The sequence below is a fragment of the Colius striatus genome, chromosome 25, assembly GCF_028858725.1.
Source record: "Colius striatus isolate bColStr4 chromosome 25, bColStr4.1.hap1, whole genome shotgun sequence".
Taxonomy (NCBI): domain Eukaryota; kingdom Metazoa; phylum Chordata; class Aves; order Coliiformes; family Coliidae; genus Colius; species Colius striatus.
The window spans coordinates 2,463,802-2,477,022 of record NC_084783.1 but is presented as its reverse complement, the minus strand read 5'-3'; the positions used below and the strand labels follow the sequence as shown (position 1 = coordinate 2,477,022).

The 13,221-nt window shown below is 59.0% G+C and overlaps 1 protein-coding gene across 1 annotated transcript; it reads right to left on the bottom strand.

Moving 5' to 3' along the window:
- Nucleotides 1–1,011: 1,011 nt before the first annotated feature.
- Nucleotides 1,012–12,333, bottom strand: WDR18 (WD repeat domain 18). The gene is given in 11 exon segments (XM_062015116.1): nt 1,012–1,886; nt 2,250–2,318; nt 3,292–3,458; nt 6,845–6,969; nt 7,089–7,153; nt 7,354–7,497; nt 8,047–8,188; nt 9,357–9,490; nt 10,658–10,768; nt 12,123–12,290; nt 12,292–12,333. Coding segments are annotated over 11 exon segments (1,299 nt in total). The 3' UTR covers nt 1,012–1,754.
- Nucleotides 12,334–13,221: the final 888 nt, after the last annotated feature.

Genomic DNA, 13,221 nt, shown 5'->3' with positions numbered 1-13,221 from the left:
AAACAATACTGACCACCAGCTAAATGGAATGAGTCATGGCTAATGAATTCCCCCTGCAGAGATGGGCCCGGGGAGGCAGCAGAGCAAACCCTGCCAGGGCACAGGGAGCTGCTGTTGGCCCCTCAGTTAGGGTGCAGAGTCAGAGCCACGAGCCTTGGGAGCTCCATCCCTCAGGGATAAAGGTGTCACAGCACCCACAGACCTGGGCAGGGGTTGGGGAGGTGGGGAAACAGCTTTTGGCATGAAATGCTCCCCAAATCTTGGCTCCCTCTCAGGGTGCAGCAGAGCAGGGGGCTCACAGGGAAGCTCCCATCCTCCACCAACCCCACTGGGGTAACTGGGAGAGCGTTGGGGTCAATTGGGAGGGAGGGCTGGGGTCTGGGGAGCAGGCTGCTGCTCTCCTGCTGGGACACACTCTCCCTGCCCCCTGCCCCTGGCACAGGCTCCCGCTGCAGCTGCTTTGTGTGGATCCAAGGAGGAGGAGGAAGGAGGGGAGTGAGGAGTCAGGAGCCACAGTGGTTATTAAGCTAAAAGCATTCCCAGAGTGAGCTGGCCAGAGCCTGGTTGGGTTATCCAAGTGCACTTTACATCAAGTGTGTGAAACAGGGTTTGGAGGGGGACAGAGATCCCTGTGATGCCCTGAGATCCCTGTGGGGCAAAGAGGAGTGAGCAGTGTGGCTTCCCTGGGCCAGCACAGGGTGTTCCCACTGCCCTCAGTGCTGGGGGGTTACTGGGACCTGAGGGAGGTGCTTAATAATAATAGTAATAAACCACCCACCTCAGAGCATCTTTCACTATAAAAAAACAAATCTTTTATGTAAAAAATAAACCTAAACAAAGCCCACACCCCCCACTGCCATGCTCGTGACAATACAAAAGGCCCTTCCCCACACCACCCTGAAAACAAAAGGAGCTGGATCCAAATATATATAAATTGTCAACTCAACGAGACTGGAAATAGCACCTTGCTGCCCCCTCCCCCCTTCCCCCCACAGCCCCTCCCCAGAGGAGTCAGCCCACCACAGGCTGAGCCCACAGCCACGGCCCCCTGCCCTCCGGAGCAGCAGGATGGAGGGATGGGGCAGAGTGTGTGTGTGTGTGTGTGTGGAGAGCTCCTGTCTTCAGCTTTAGTAGCTCAGGGACCCCTCCTCGTCCCGGGCAGCCCCCCCTTCCACGAGCTGCCCAGCTTGCACCGACCCCAGCCAAGCCCCCAGCAGGATCCTGTCTGTGAGGGGCGACGGTGAGCAGCGCTTCCCAAGGTGGGATGGGCACAAAGGGAGGCTCCAACATCCAATCTCCAACAGGTACGAAGAGAAACCCCAGCTTTTCTGTCTGCACCGCAGGGGTAAGGAACGAAAAGCAACACAAAAAAAGAGCCCAAGGGAAGAGACTGGGAAAGAGTCGGAGCTGTGTCCTGAAACCCCTCCCTCAGCGCCGGCGATGCTCCTCCCTCCCCCCCGCAGCCCTGGCTCCACTCTGCCCCCGCTGGCACCCGGCAGCAAATCGGGGTTGTGTGTGTGTGTGTATGTGTGTGTGTGTTGGGGGGGTTGGAAACGGTCCCTGTGTCGAGCATCGCCCCCCTCCACGGAGCTCCCGTCGGTCCCTGAGCACGGCAGGACCCCTAGAGCCAGGGGGTAGACGCTGCGGCGTGTGCCACGGGCTGCACAGTCTGCAGGTGCCCACGGGTGGGCTGGCACAGCCCCAGGAGCCTGGGCAGGGAGAGGCAGAGGGCTGTGAGGGTAGGGGGTGCCTCTTCATTTGGTTGGTTTGGTGATGATACGAGCAGAGAAGTCAAAGAGGTTCTTGTTGATTTTCCGGAGGGTGCTCACCTCCTCCTCCAGCTCGCTCACCTGGATGGTCAGATGCTCCTGGTCTCCCATCAGGTTCTGAGACAGGTTAAAAAACAAGCCAAACAGAAGAGCATCAGCTACCTGGGTTGTGCCTCTGGAGAGTGCTGGCTGCTCCCCCACAACGGCAGCAAATCTCCAACCTTTCCATCCTCTCCCCTCCTCAAACCACAGCCCCTCCCTGCCTTCACCACCACAGAGCCCAGGGCTCCTTCCCCCCCATCCCCATCCCTGAGGGCCATGGGTTGGTGGTGGTGTTTGGCAGGGTGAGGGGAGGGGGTGGACTCAGGGAGCTGCAAGGTGTTTGCCAACCTAAATGATTTCTGATTCCCAGCTTGCACAGGCTCAGCTGGACAGAGGCCACGAGGGGTCTGTAGCCAGGGAGGTGTTTCCCCATCTCACCTTCTCCCTTGTCGAGTACATCTGTGAGTACATCTTCTCAGCCTTCTCCAGGTAGCTCTCCCCAGAGTCCTGCAGGGACCAGGCAGAAGTGACTGACACAGAAAAGCCAACTTCCCACTGGGGTGGGCAAAGAATCCCCCCCCCAGCCCTGAGGGATAAACCCAGCAGAGCCTCCAGTGGGGTGCTGCCCATCCTGTGGCACCCACAGAGCCTGGGGCCCCTTCCCAAAACACCAGCTCTGTGTGCAGGGACCAACAGCCCCCTTGGGAAGGGCCACCACAGGCAGAGCTGGAGGAGCCTGAGTGACTGCAGGGCTGACAACTGCCAAAGCAGCCCCTGAGCTGGCCCTGAAACAGCCCCTCCTGGACTGGCTGCAACCTCCCTGCCAGGGAGCTCGGCCATCAGCCATGGCAGGGCTGTCACCTGCCTGGGGACTGATGCTGACAGAGGAGAGGAGCTCAGGGACTGCTGGCAGAGGTCAGGGGATGCAGTGTCGTGGCACACAGCGAGGCTGTGGGATACCCCTTGCCCAGGTAAAGCCACACCAGGCCTGAGGGACAGCCATGGTGGGACAGCAGAGCCAGCACAGGGCCAGCAGGACAAAGAATAAGAGGAAATGGGCTGGAGTTGCCCCAGGGGAGGTTGAGGTTGGAGTTGAGGCAGAACTGTTTCCCTGAGAGGGGTGTCACCCCTGTGCCAGGCTGCCCAGGGAGCTGGGGGAGTGCCCAGCCCTGGAGGGATCCCAGAGCCCTTGAGCTGAGGTGCTGAGGGCTGTGGGTCAGTGCTGGGCTGGGCAGGGTGAGGGGAGGGCTGGGGCTGCAGCAGCTTCAGGGGCTTTGCCAACACAAATGACTCTTTGACTCTGTGACCCACCAGCCAGGTGAGGGAGCACAAGGGCAGGGTCCCACTGCCCTGCACCAGGCCCTGAGCAGCACGAATGAACATCAGAACTCCACTGCTCTGCCTGGAGGAGAAATCCTGCACCCTCCACCACAGAGCCTCCCCCATCCCCTCCCCTCCCCTCCCTCCCCCTCCCCAGTACCTGCTGGTGCAGCCCCAGGCGCAGCGTCACGCCCTCGCTGCCCTGCTCATCGCTGCTCTCGGTGCCATGCAGGTGCCTGCTGAACTTGGGCAGGGGCACACTGGGTTTCCCATCAGGGTTGAACATGTTGGCTGGGGCCAGCACTATGAAGGCATTTGTGACTGGACCTGGGATGGGGAGAGGAGAAGAAGACTCTTACACACGACATGTATCACCCCCCCCCCACACCTGATAAGCCAGGCTCCTTTCCTCTAGGGACTGATGGGCCTCCTGGAGCTGACACCAATGGCACATCAAGGCAGGATGAGTTCCTGTGTGACCTGCTCTAGGTGGTCCTGCTGTGGCAGAGGGGTTGGACTGGAGGAGCTTTCCAGGTCCCTTGCAGCCCTTGTCTGTGAAACATGCTCCAGCTTTGGATGGCACAATGAGGTGATCACCCTGAATGAACTCCTTCACACAACAGCTTGGAATCTCTGTCCAGATGAAAGGGGTTCTGGGGGTTTTTTCCCCCTTGCAAACCACTTCAAGTCAACAGTTTCTGTCTTTCTGGCCTGTGATGGGTCTGGTTTTACCATGGAGTGGTTCAAAGCCCCCTGGATAAGCATCACTGAATGGCACTGACACGATACATCTATTTCAGGAGGATCTTACACGAAGGTGTAATGATTCTTGTGTTGCCTGCAGCCCCCTGAGCTGCTCAACTGTAATGCACCAAAAGATGGGAGGCAAAAAACAAGGTAATAATGAGCCACCATTTAGTGATCTCTTTAGGATGGAAACACCTTGTGCCCAGAAACACCTATGACAAGGCAGCACTGAAGAGGAACTGTTTTGGGGTGAAGGTTGCTGCTCCTAATTGCTGTGGGACTCCTTACAAGCTCCTCACCTCTCTCACCCTCAGTTTCTCTGTGTGTTTGCATCATAATCTTTGCCCTCCAGTGGCTTTGCCTCTTGCCCTGAGGACAGAGAGCACAACCCCAGTGTCCCAATCCTCACCCTGGGCCGTGGGGACCAGCTCTGCACCCTGGGCTCTCCTCTGCAGAGCCATCCCTCCATCAGCTGCTGCCTCCTGCAATGATCCATCACACACACTCTTCCTTTGGCAGAGTGCTTTAATTACTGCATTTGCCCACACAGGCTGCTGCTTGCTGGCAGCAGTTCCCTTCACCCTCCCTTCCCAACTCCTGCTCCACCCACCGCTGCCCCCCACACCCCGAGGCTCTTCCCACACAGCCTCACCCCTCAGCCCCACACACACCTCCAGTAGCCCAACAGGCTCCTGTGCAAGCAGGGTGGCTCATAAACCCCCCACCATCCATCTTTCCCCCTGGCTGAACTCAACAGGAAAGGTTAAAAGGATCCAGATGCAGCTGAGGCTGCTGCAGCACCCGCCCGGCAGCAGGGAAGGGGGAGGATGAGGGAGGGAGCCCGGGCTGGGGGGGACCCAGAGCTGCTCACAGCCACCTGAGGCTTTCAGTTTCTGCAGAGGAGATGAGCAAAAGCACCCCTGAGCAGCCAAGGGCTCCCTCCAAAGCCTGACCTTCTCAGGACTTGGGGCTGGATCCCACTGGCAATCCAAAAGCTTCTCCAGTTGCTCTGTCCAGAAGCTGCTCTTTGCCAGCCCTTTGCTGTAACAAACCCTGGTTTTGCTCTTGCTCCCTCCCTAAAGACCAAACTTGCTGCTTCTTATGGAAGTATCTACTAGAGAGATTACTGTGGAGAGGAGAAAGCCTCACAGACTAGCCCACAGATCCCAGATCTGGTCACCATCCAGGCACAGACCTCGCCTTGCAGCTGCTCCAAAGCCCTGGTGCACATGTGAGTCCCTCCAAGACCATCTGGGCAACCAGATGGCTGGGCATGACTGGGCAACCCCCAGCCAGTGTGGGCAGAGGGACTGGACTCCACTGGGGGAGAAGAAACAATCTGGATTCCAACACTGGAGTGTGCCTGGGGTGGCTCTGCAGGAGTGAGCCCTCAGGGATGTTCTGTGCCATGAGGTGTTTGCAGAGAAGAGGCTGGAGCTCACAGGATGGGATGGGAACCGAGGCCTGGAGGGATTCTGGGGCAGTGCTGGCAAGAGAACTGAGGGCTGCTGGTTGCCAGCTTCATCCCAGAGGTCTCCTGCTTCCCCTCAGAGCAGTGCCAGCCACGCTGGGTGAGCAGCAGCAGCCCTGCCTTGCCCAGCACAGTCACAGCTCAGTTTCTCTCAGTCCACCTGCCTGCCCCTGGCAAGGACAAGCAAACCTTGCTGGAAAAGCCCCCTGCCTCTGTGCTGCCTGCACAGCCACGCTCCCCTCCAGCCCAGAGCCACAGCACAACCCCTCTGATCTATTTGCAGCACCATCCTGGGGGTAGGGCAGTGGTTTTGCCTCCCCCCCTCAGCCACCCACTCAGCTCTGGGAGTGGAGGCACCTCACACCAGCCTGGAGGCTGCTGTCACATCAGCTGTGGCAGAAAAGCCCGTGTGATCTCTGCCTTGGGAAGGAAAAGGCTCAGGGACAGCACTGCAGGGGTGAGCAGGGCAGCAGCAGGGAACAGACCTTGCTGGGAGGCTCGTGTCACTGCTCAGGCAGTGAGCAAGGGCAAAGGGAGATGAGGACCTGCTGGGAAGCAGTGCTGGGTGGGGAGGCAGCGGCGGGACAGGAGAGCCACAGAGCTCCCAGGGCACAGCTCTGAGTGGCTGGAGAGCTGGCTGGTGGAAAAGGACCTGGGGATGTTGATCAACGAGGCAGCAGCGTGCCCTCGTGGCCAAGAAGGCCAATGGCAAGCTGGAACACAGGCAGTGCCCCTGGCACAGGAGGAGCAAGTCCTTTGGTGCTGAGGTGAGGGAGCCCTGGCCCAGGCTGCCCAGGGAGGGGGTGGAGGCTCCTTCTCAGGAGGTTTCCAACCCCAGCTGGACACGTTCCTGTGCCCCTGAGCCAGGGGAAGCTGCTTGAGCAGGGGCTGGGGCAGCTCTGCAGGGCCCTTCCCACCCCCACCATTCTAAAGCTGTATGAAATTCACCCTTGGCAATGGCTCAAATGCAAGAGGAGGGTTAAATCTCCCCGAGGCACCTGATGGCTGACCTGAGCCAGGGCAGGTTTGTTGGCAGATGTTTCAGTGCCATTGGACTGAAATCCCAGATGACTCTGCTTAGATGGGATTCACCTCAGGCCTAATGAGCTCATGGGTGCTTGTCACTGGGGTCACAGAGACAGTCCTCCAGACACACCACCCCCCTCCTCTCAGTGCCTCCCCAGGCCTTGGGTGAGTGTGGGGCAACAGCTTCCCTTGGAAAACAAGGAGGAAGATATCCTGGATGTCCTCAGTGACAGGGTGAGAACTATGACTCACTCCCTGACAGCACACAGAGGGGTTGGGAACAGACTTGGGCAAGGTCAAAAACATCACTCCAGCTATTTCACTGCTACTTGCTTCACACCTCCAGGAAGGGCAGAGGCGTTGGAGGGACGCCTGAGCTGTCTGAAATGCCCAGGGCAGGGTCAGAAGAGGCAACTGTGGCCTTTAGCAGTTGAGGAGGAAAGGATCCTGGAGATAAGGTCATGCCTACCTTTATGATTCATTGTCTTGAGGCACTGCTTGCTCTGGATGTCCCACAGCCGGACTGTTTCGTCGTGGGAGCCGGAGAGCAGGAGGCTGCCATCCGTGGACACAGACAGACACGTCACCTGGTTCCTGGAATGGGGAAGAGGGTGTTGTTTAAACTCAAGGATGACCTGAGGACTGACAGAAACTGGTGAAGTGGGCAGGTGGGGGCACAGTGAAGTGTTCAGGAGGTATGTCTGGTCCCTCACCTGTGCCCTTTGAAGATCTTCCCGTTCTCTCGCTCTGTCTGGAACGTCCTGTCTCTCTGGACTGGCTGCAGAAACGAGGAAAGGAAGACAGAGAGTGCTTTAAACTGAGGAAGACTGAAGGCAGGAGGTTTATCACTGTGTCAGGAGGGGTGCAGAGGAGACAGAGGGGAAGCCAGGCCCTCCTCTGCTCTGGCAAGTGTGTAGGAAGGGAGGTGACAGGGGCTGAGGGTCTGTCAGGAGCGGGAGTGAGCAGATCTGCACTCACCCAGGCACAGAGGTCAACCTGGAAGATGGATCCATCCATGCCACCACAGAACATGTGGTACTCAGAGAGGTCCAGAGTCACAGCCATGATCCCCACGTCGAAGAGGACAGAAAGCAGCAGCTCCCCAGATGAGACTTCCCAGAGCTGCAGTGAAAGGGCAGAAGGGAACGAGGGGCAGGATGGGAAGGAGCTGCCAAGCTGGCAGCACGTGCTGCCATCCCCTCCTCCCTGCAGGTGGGCAAACTGAGTCCAGGACATAACTGTGGCACCACACAAGGCTGACACCTTTGTGATCATGAGGCAACAAGTTCAGCCCTTCACTCCATCCTGTGGCTGCCCTGGCCCCAGGCAGGCAGGAGTGAGCCACGGGCTGCTCTGCTCCCTGCCCTTCCAGACTAAAGGACATCAGCAAGGGGGGAGAAAACAAGATCAGAGGAGCTGATCCCAGCATTCCTGAGGAGAAGGACTGTGGAGCAGCAGAGCCCAACTGAGGGCAGGTGCAGAGAAACTGCTGGTGTCTGGAGAGGCAATTTGGAGAGGCAATTAGGTCTGGCAGCTCTGAGTCATCACAGAGACAGCCAAGAAATTCAGCCACTGCAACCCTTTGCTGCAGCCCAGCAGCAACTCTGCTTTAACCCCATGGGGCCTGCACATCCCTGGGGCTGTGTTGGGTGGGATGAGGTCGAGCCTTACCTTGGCTGTCTGGTCAAGGGAGGCTGTGGCAGCTCGTGCCAAGGGCCCTCCGAAGCCACAGCACAGGTCTGTGATGGGGAGGCTGTGTCGGGACCACACGTGGCGAGGGTCAGGGATCTGGGAGGGCTCTGCCTGCAGCACGCTGGAGGGGAGAGCAAAGAGACAGGGTGGCAGGGCAGGGCAGCAGGAGCAATGCTGGGGATGCCAGAGCTATGTGGCAGTGAGGAAAGTTGGGCAAGGCTCAGCTTTCTCTGGGCTGGTTCTACTGGCTGCGTGGACCAAGGATCCAGAAGCTGCAGCACACATGACAGTGAGGATGGGGGTCACCAGGGGCTGTGCTGCCCATCAGGGAGAGCTGGGCAGGCTGAGCTGGGCACACAGGAACCTCAGGAGGTTCAACAAGGGCAAGGGCAGGGTCCTGCTCCTGGGGAGGAACAACCCCATGCACCAGGACAGGCTGGGGGTGACCTGCTGGAGAGTGGCTCCAGGAGAGAGACCTGGGAGTGCTGGGGAATAATAAACTGACCATGAGCAGCAACGTGCCCTCGTGGGCAAGAGTCAATGGCAGCCTGGAGGCAGCAGGGCCAGGGAGGCTGGAGGCAGTGTGGGCAGCAGGGCCAGGGAGGCTGAGGGGAGCCCTTATCAATGCTGATCAATCCCTAAAGGGTGGGTGTCAGGAGGATGGGGCCAGTGTTTGGTGTGTGGTGGCCAGTGGCAGGACAAGGGGTAACAGGCACAGGCTGGCACACAGGCAGTGCCCCTGGCACAGGAGGAGAAAGTCCTTTGGTGCTGAACTGAGGGAGCCCTGGCCCAGGCTGCCCAGGGAGGGTGTGGAGGCTCCTTCTCAGGAGGTTTCCAACCCCACCTGGACACGTTCCTGTGCCCCTGAGCCAGGGGAACCTGCTTGAGCAGGGGCTGGAGCAGCTCTGCAGGGCCCTTCCAGCCCCCAGCATTCTGGGATTCTACTGAGCTTCTCAGCCCAGAGGAGACAGAGCCCTCAGCTGCCATTACCAAGGAAAAGGCACCATCTGCTCTGTGTCAAACAGGGGAAAGAAGTCAGGGCCATGTGCCACAGGCTGGGGAAATCCAAAGACACACCAGCAGAAAGGTCTCTGGCAGTAGGAGGGTAAGCAGTAGAGGAGCCACTGAAGGAGGGCACAGGCTTTACCATGAGCTTGGACACATGGGCTTGGTCAGAGCTGATTCCACCTTTAGGAAGTGGTGGCTGATCTCTTGCTCTAATATTCTCCACCCAGGTGCTCCCTGTGCCCCTTACCAATGGGCTGAGACCTCCCCCAGGCTGCTGTTACCTGTAAAGGTTCCACACCAAGGCCAGACAGTCCTTTGCCCCTGAGAGAAAGTGGCTGCTGTCATCAGTGAAGCAGAGGCAGGTGAGGTCCTGGTAGTGTCGGTTCAGGATGGCAAGGAGGTTCCCATTGGAGACCTGAAAAAGGGGAAAGGGCAGGAGAGTGTGAAGAAAGGAGCACCAAGATGCCTCAGAGTAATGTCCCTCAACACCTCATGAGATGGGGACAGGGGGCTGTGGAAGCTGCAGGAGGCCCCAGGGGCTGCTGAGCTTTGGCATGGTGTCAGGGCAACAGAGGCTTTAAGATGGATGAGGAGCTCCTTAAACCCAGAGAGTCCCTAAACCCAGAGCTTTGCTTGTTAAAAGGCAACACTGGAGATGGGGAAGGTGCTGAGGAGGCAGAGGAAGCTCTTTATGAAAGAACTGACTCCCTCTCATCCTCTGAATTACACAAAAACAAGCCCAAAGTGCAGCTCAGGGGAGAACAAGTGGTTTCCCAGAGAAGGCACAAACTCCTTGAGCCTGTTTCCAGCTTGCACTCAGCCTCTCCAACGTGCCCATTCCCTCTGCCAGCAGGACTGTGACCCACCCCAGGCAGAGGCTCAGGAATGTTTACACAGGGCCAGCAGGAAGGATCTTGTCTGGCAGATGAGGGAGCAGCTCAGAGCATCAGGAGTGAGTAACTCCCACTCACTGCAGCCTCAGCCCAGTGTTCCTGGGAGGAATCTCCTTTTATCCCCTCCTCAGTGTTGCCACAAGCCACATTTTTGAAAAGCAAACTGATAAATTAAGACAGAGCCACCCACACAATGGAGTTCAGCAACATCCCCCAGGATGCAGAGCTTTCCAGGTTTGGCATCTCAGTGTTTAATCCCAAGGCTCACAATCAGCTTGTTCTTTTATTTGCTTGGTGAAGTGCTCAGAACGTGGTGTAACCCCCACACAAACACACTGCTGATTAAAAGCAGGGCACAGCACAGCCATCTCTGCAGACCTCCAGGGCAAGAGTCAAATGTTAGGCTAAAACAGTGCTAAAGGAAAGCTGGGTGCTGTGTTTCTGCCACGAGCCAGCAGTGTGCCCTCATGGCTGAGAAGGTCAGTGGCAGCCTGGGGGGGATGAAGAAGAGTGTGAGCTGCCCAGGAGCCATCCCCAGTAGCTCAGAGCAAGGTGGGGGCCAGACCACACCAACACAAAGCCTTTGCCCACCGTGGGGCTCAGATGATGTGGATTTCCCAACAGCTGAGGGGACACAGACACATGTTAACTGCACAGGATGAGAATCTCTCCATCCCCACTCTTCATACCTCCCACAGGTAGATGCTCTCAGCAACTCCAGCCAAGATGTAGAGCCCGTTGGGGGAAGCTGTCAGGCATGTCACTGGCCCAGGGCAGATGATCTTCTGCTGGAGCTGGTCCTGAGGGCACAAAGAACAGAGTGGCTGTTCAGTACAGGCTGGATGATGGGAGGAAGGGACAAAAACCTCTGCTCCAGTTGAGTTCAGCCCTTGGGAGAAGAGGTAGCACAAGCAGCCTGTGCCTGAGCTGTGTCCATGAGCACAGCCATGGCCTGGGGAGCCAACACCAAAGAGGAAGGTGATGGAAGGGTACAGTCCACGTGTACAAATCACATCAAATCACTCAGCATTTTGCTGGGTTTGCTGCAGTTGCTTCATGTTTGCCCCAGAGGAAAAAGGTAAGATCCCTTCCATCCTTCTTTAAGCACAGAGCTCCAGCAACACGTGGCAGGAGGTGTGAGAGAGGCAAAGGATCCAGGGGCAGCTGTGGAACCCCAGAGAATCAGCCTAAAACACCCAAATAACACAGATGAAAAGCCCATGAGAAGCTGATGTCAGCTCAGAGGGTGGAAGAACAAGCAGTGGGTGTGACAGCAGCTCCTCTCAGCTCAGGGGGACTGGGAAAAACACACCTGGAGCAGTGGCAGCAAAGGGGCTGCGTGTGCCAAAGGCAACGGGCTGCTCTCTGCAGCCACAGCATGGGAGCCCCAGGGATGGAGGGCTCAGGGGGGTATTTGCTCCTGCCCTAGTTGGAGTGGGGTGCAGATAACTGGGGGGGAGAGGGTTTGGTTCTGTAGGGGGTGAGGGAGGCTTGTCTGGTTGCATTTGGGCTTCCACTTTTGGGTGGAAAGTGCACAGAGCAGAGATGAGGGGTCTCTGTGGAGTGAGGGGGCCATGGGGGGCTGCACATAGAGATGAGGGGTCTCTGTGGCCATGGGGGGCTGCACATAGAGATGAGGGGTCTCTGTGGCCATGGGGGGCTGCTCACAGAGATGAAGGGTCTCTGTGGCCATGGGGAGCTGCTCACAGAGATGAGGGGTCTCTGTGGAGACAGGGGCCATGGGGGGCTGCACACAGAGATGAGGGGTCTCTGTGCCCATGGGGGGCTGCACACAGAGATGAGGGGTCTCTGTGGCCATGGGGGGCTGCTCACAGAGATGAGGGGTCTCTGTGGCCATGGGGGGCTGCTCACAGAGATGAGGGGTCTCTGTGGCCATGGGGGGCTGCTCACAGAGATGAGGGGTCTCTGTGGCCATGGGGGGCTGCTCACAGAGATGAGGGGTCTCTGTGGCCATGGGGGGCTGCTCACAGAGGCCGGGGTCTCTATGGAGCGAGGGGCCCTCACCACACGGATCGGACATCTCAAGGGAAGGGGTCCTGGCACATCCCCACCGCGACAGGGGCTCCCTCCGCGGGGTCCCCGCGCCCACGCCCCGAGCCGAGGCCTCCCCGGGCCCACCCGCCGCGCCGGTACCTTCCTCTGGAGCTCCCAGACGTTAATGTAGCTCTTGCCGAGCTGCGCCCCCAGCAAGTGCTCGCCACCCAGCAGCGCCAGCCCGCGCGGGCCGCTGTTGCCGCCGCGGTAGCCGGGCAGGGCAGAGCCCGAGTGCAGCTCCCACACCGAGCAGTTGCACAGCGGCCCCGGCGGCGTCCGACACCAGCACCACCTCCATGGGCGCCGCCATCTTCGCGGTCCGCCAGGGCCAGAGAGAGCGCGGCGGCCGCCCAGAGCGCCGCCCCGCCCCTCGCCCCCGCCCCCCGCCGCGCCGACGGCCAATCAGGAGCGGCGAGCGCCATGGCCGCGCGTGGCGGGGGCTGTAGAGATGCCCGCACGCGGCAGGAAGCTCAGCAGGGTCCGCCCCGGTCTGGCTCTGGATGGGAGACACGGGGTGGTCGCGGTCTCCTGGGTACCCGGTGAGCGTCCCATAGGCACGTCATTCCCCCCCCCCCCCCCCCCCCCCCCCCCAGCTCTGTGAAGGCCCCGTGGGCACCCCTCGGCCCTGTGGGCTCCCCGTGGGCACTCCACAGCTCTGTGGGCACCCTTTGAATATCCTACAGCCACCTCACAGGCACCCCATGAACCCCTGTGGGGACTCCCCATGGACACCCCACAACTCTGTGAGCACCCCGTAGACACCTCATCCTGCAGGGATCCAACGGACACCTCACGGCTCTCTAAGCATCCTACAGACACTGGTCAGGCACCCCACAACCCTACAGGGACCCCATGGACACCTCACAGCTCTCTGAGCACCCCATAACCCTTGGGGCACCCCAGGAGCACCCCATAACCCTATGAACACCCCATAACCCTATGGGGACCCCATGGACACCCCATAGCCCTTGGGGCACCCCAGGAGCACCCCATAACCCTATGAACACCCCATAACCCTATGGGGATCCCATGGACACCCCATAACCCTATAGGGACTCCATGGATACCCCATGGCTCTCTAAGCACCCCATAACCCTTGGTGCACCCCATGACCCTATGGAGATCCCATGGACACCCCATAACCCTATAGATACCCCATAACCCTATGGGGATCCCATGGACACCCCATAGCCCTATA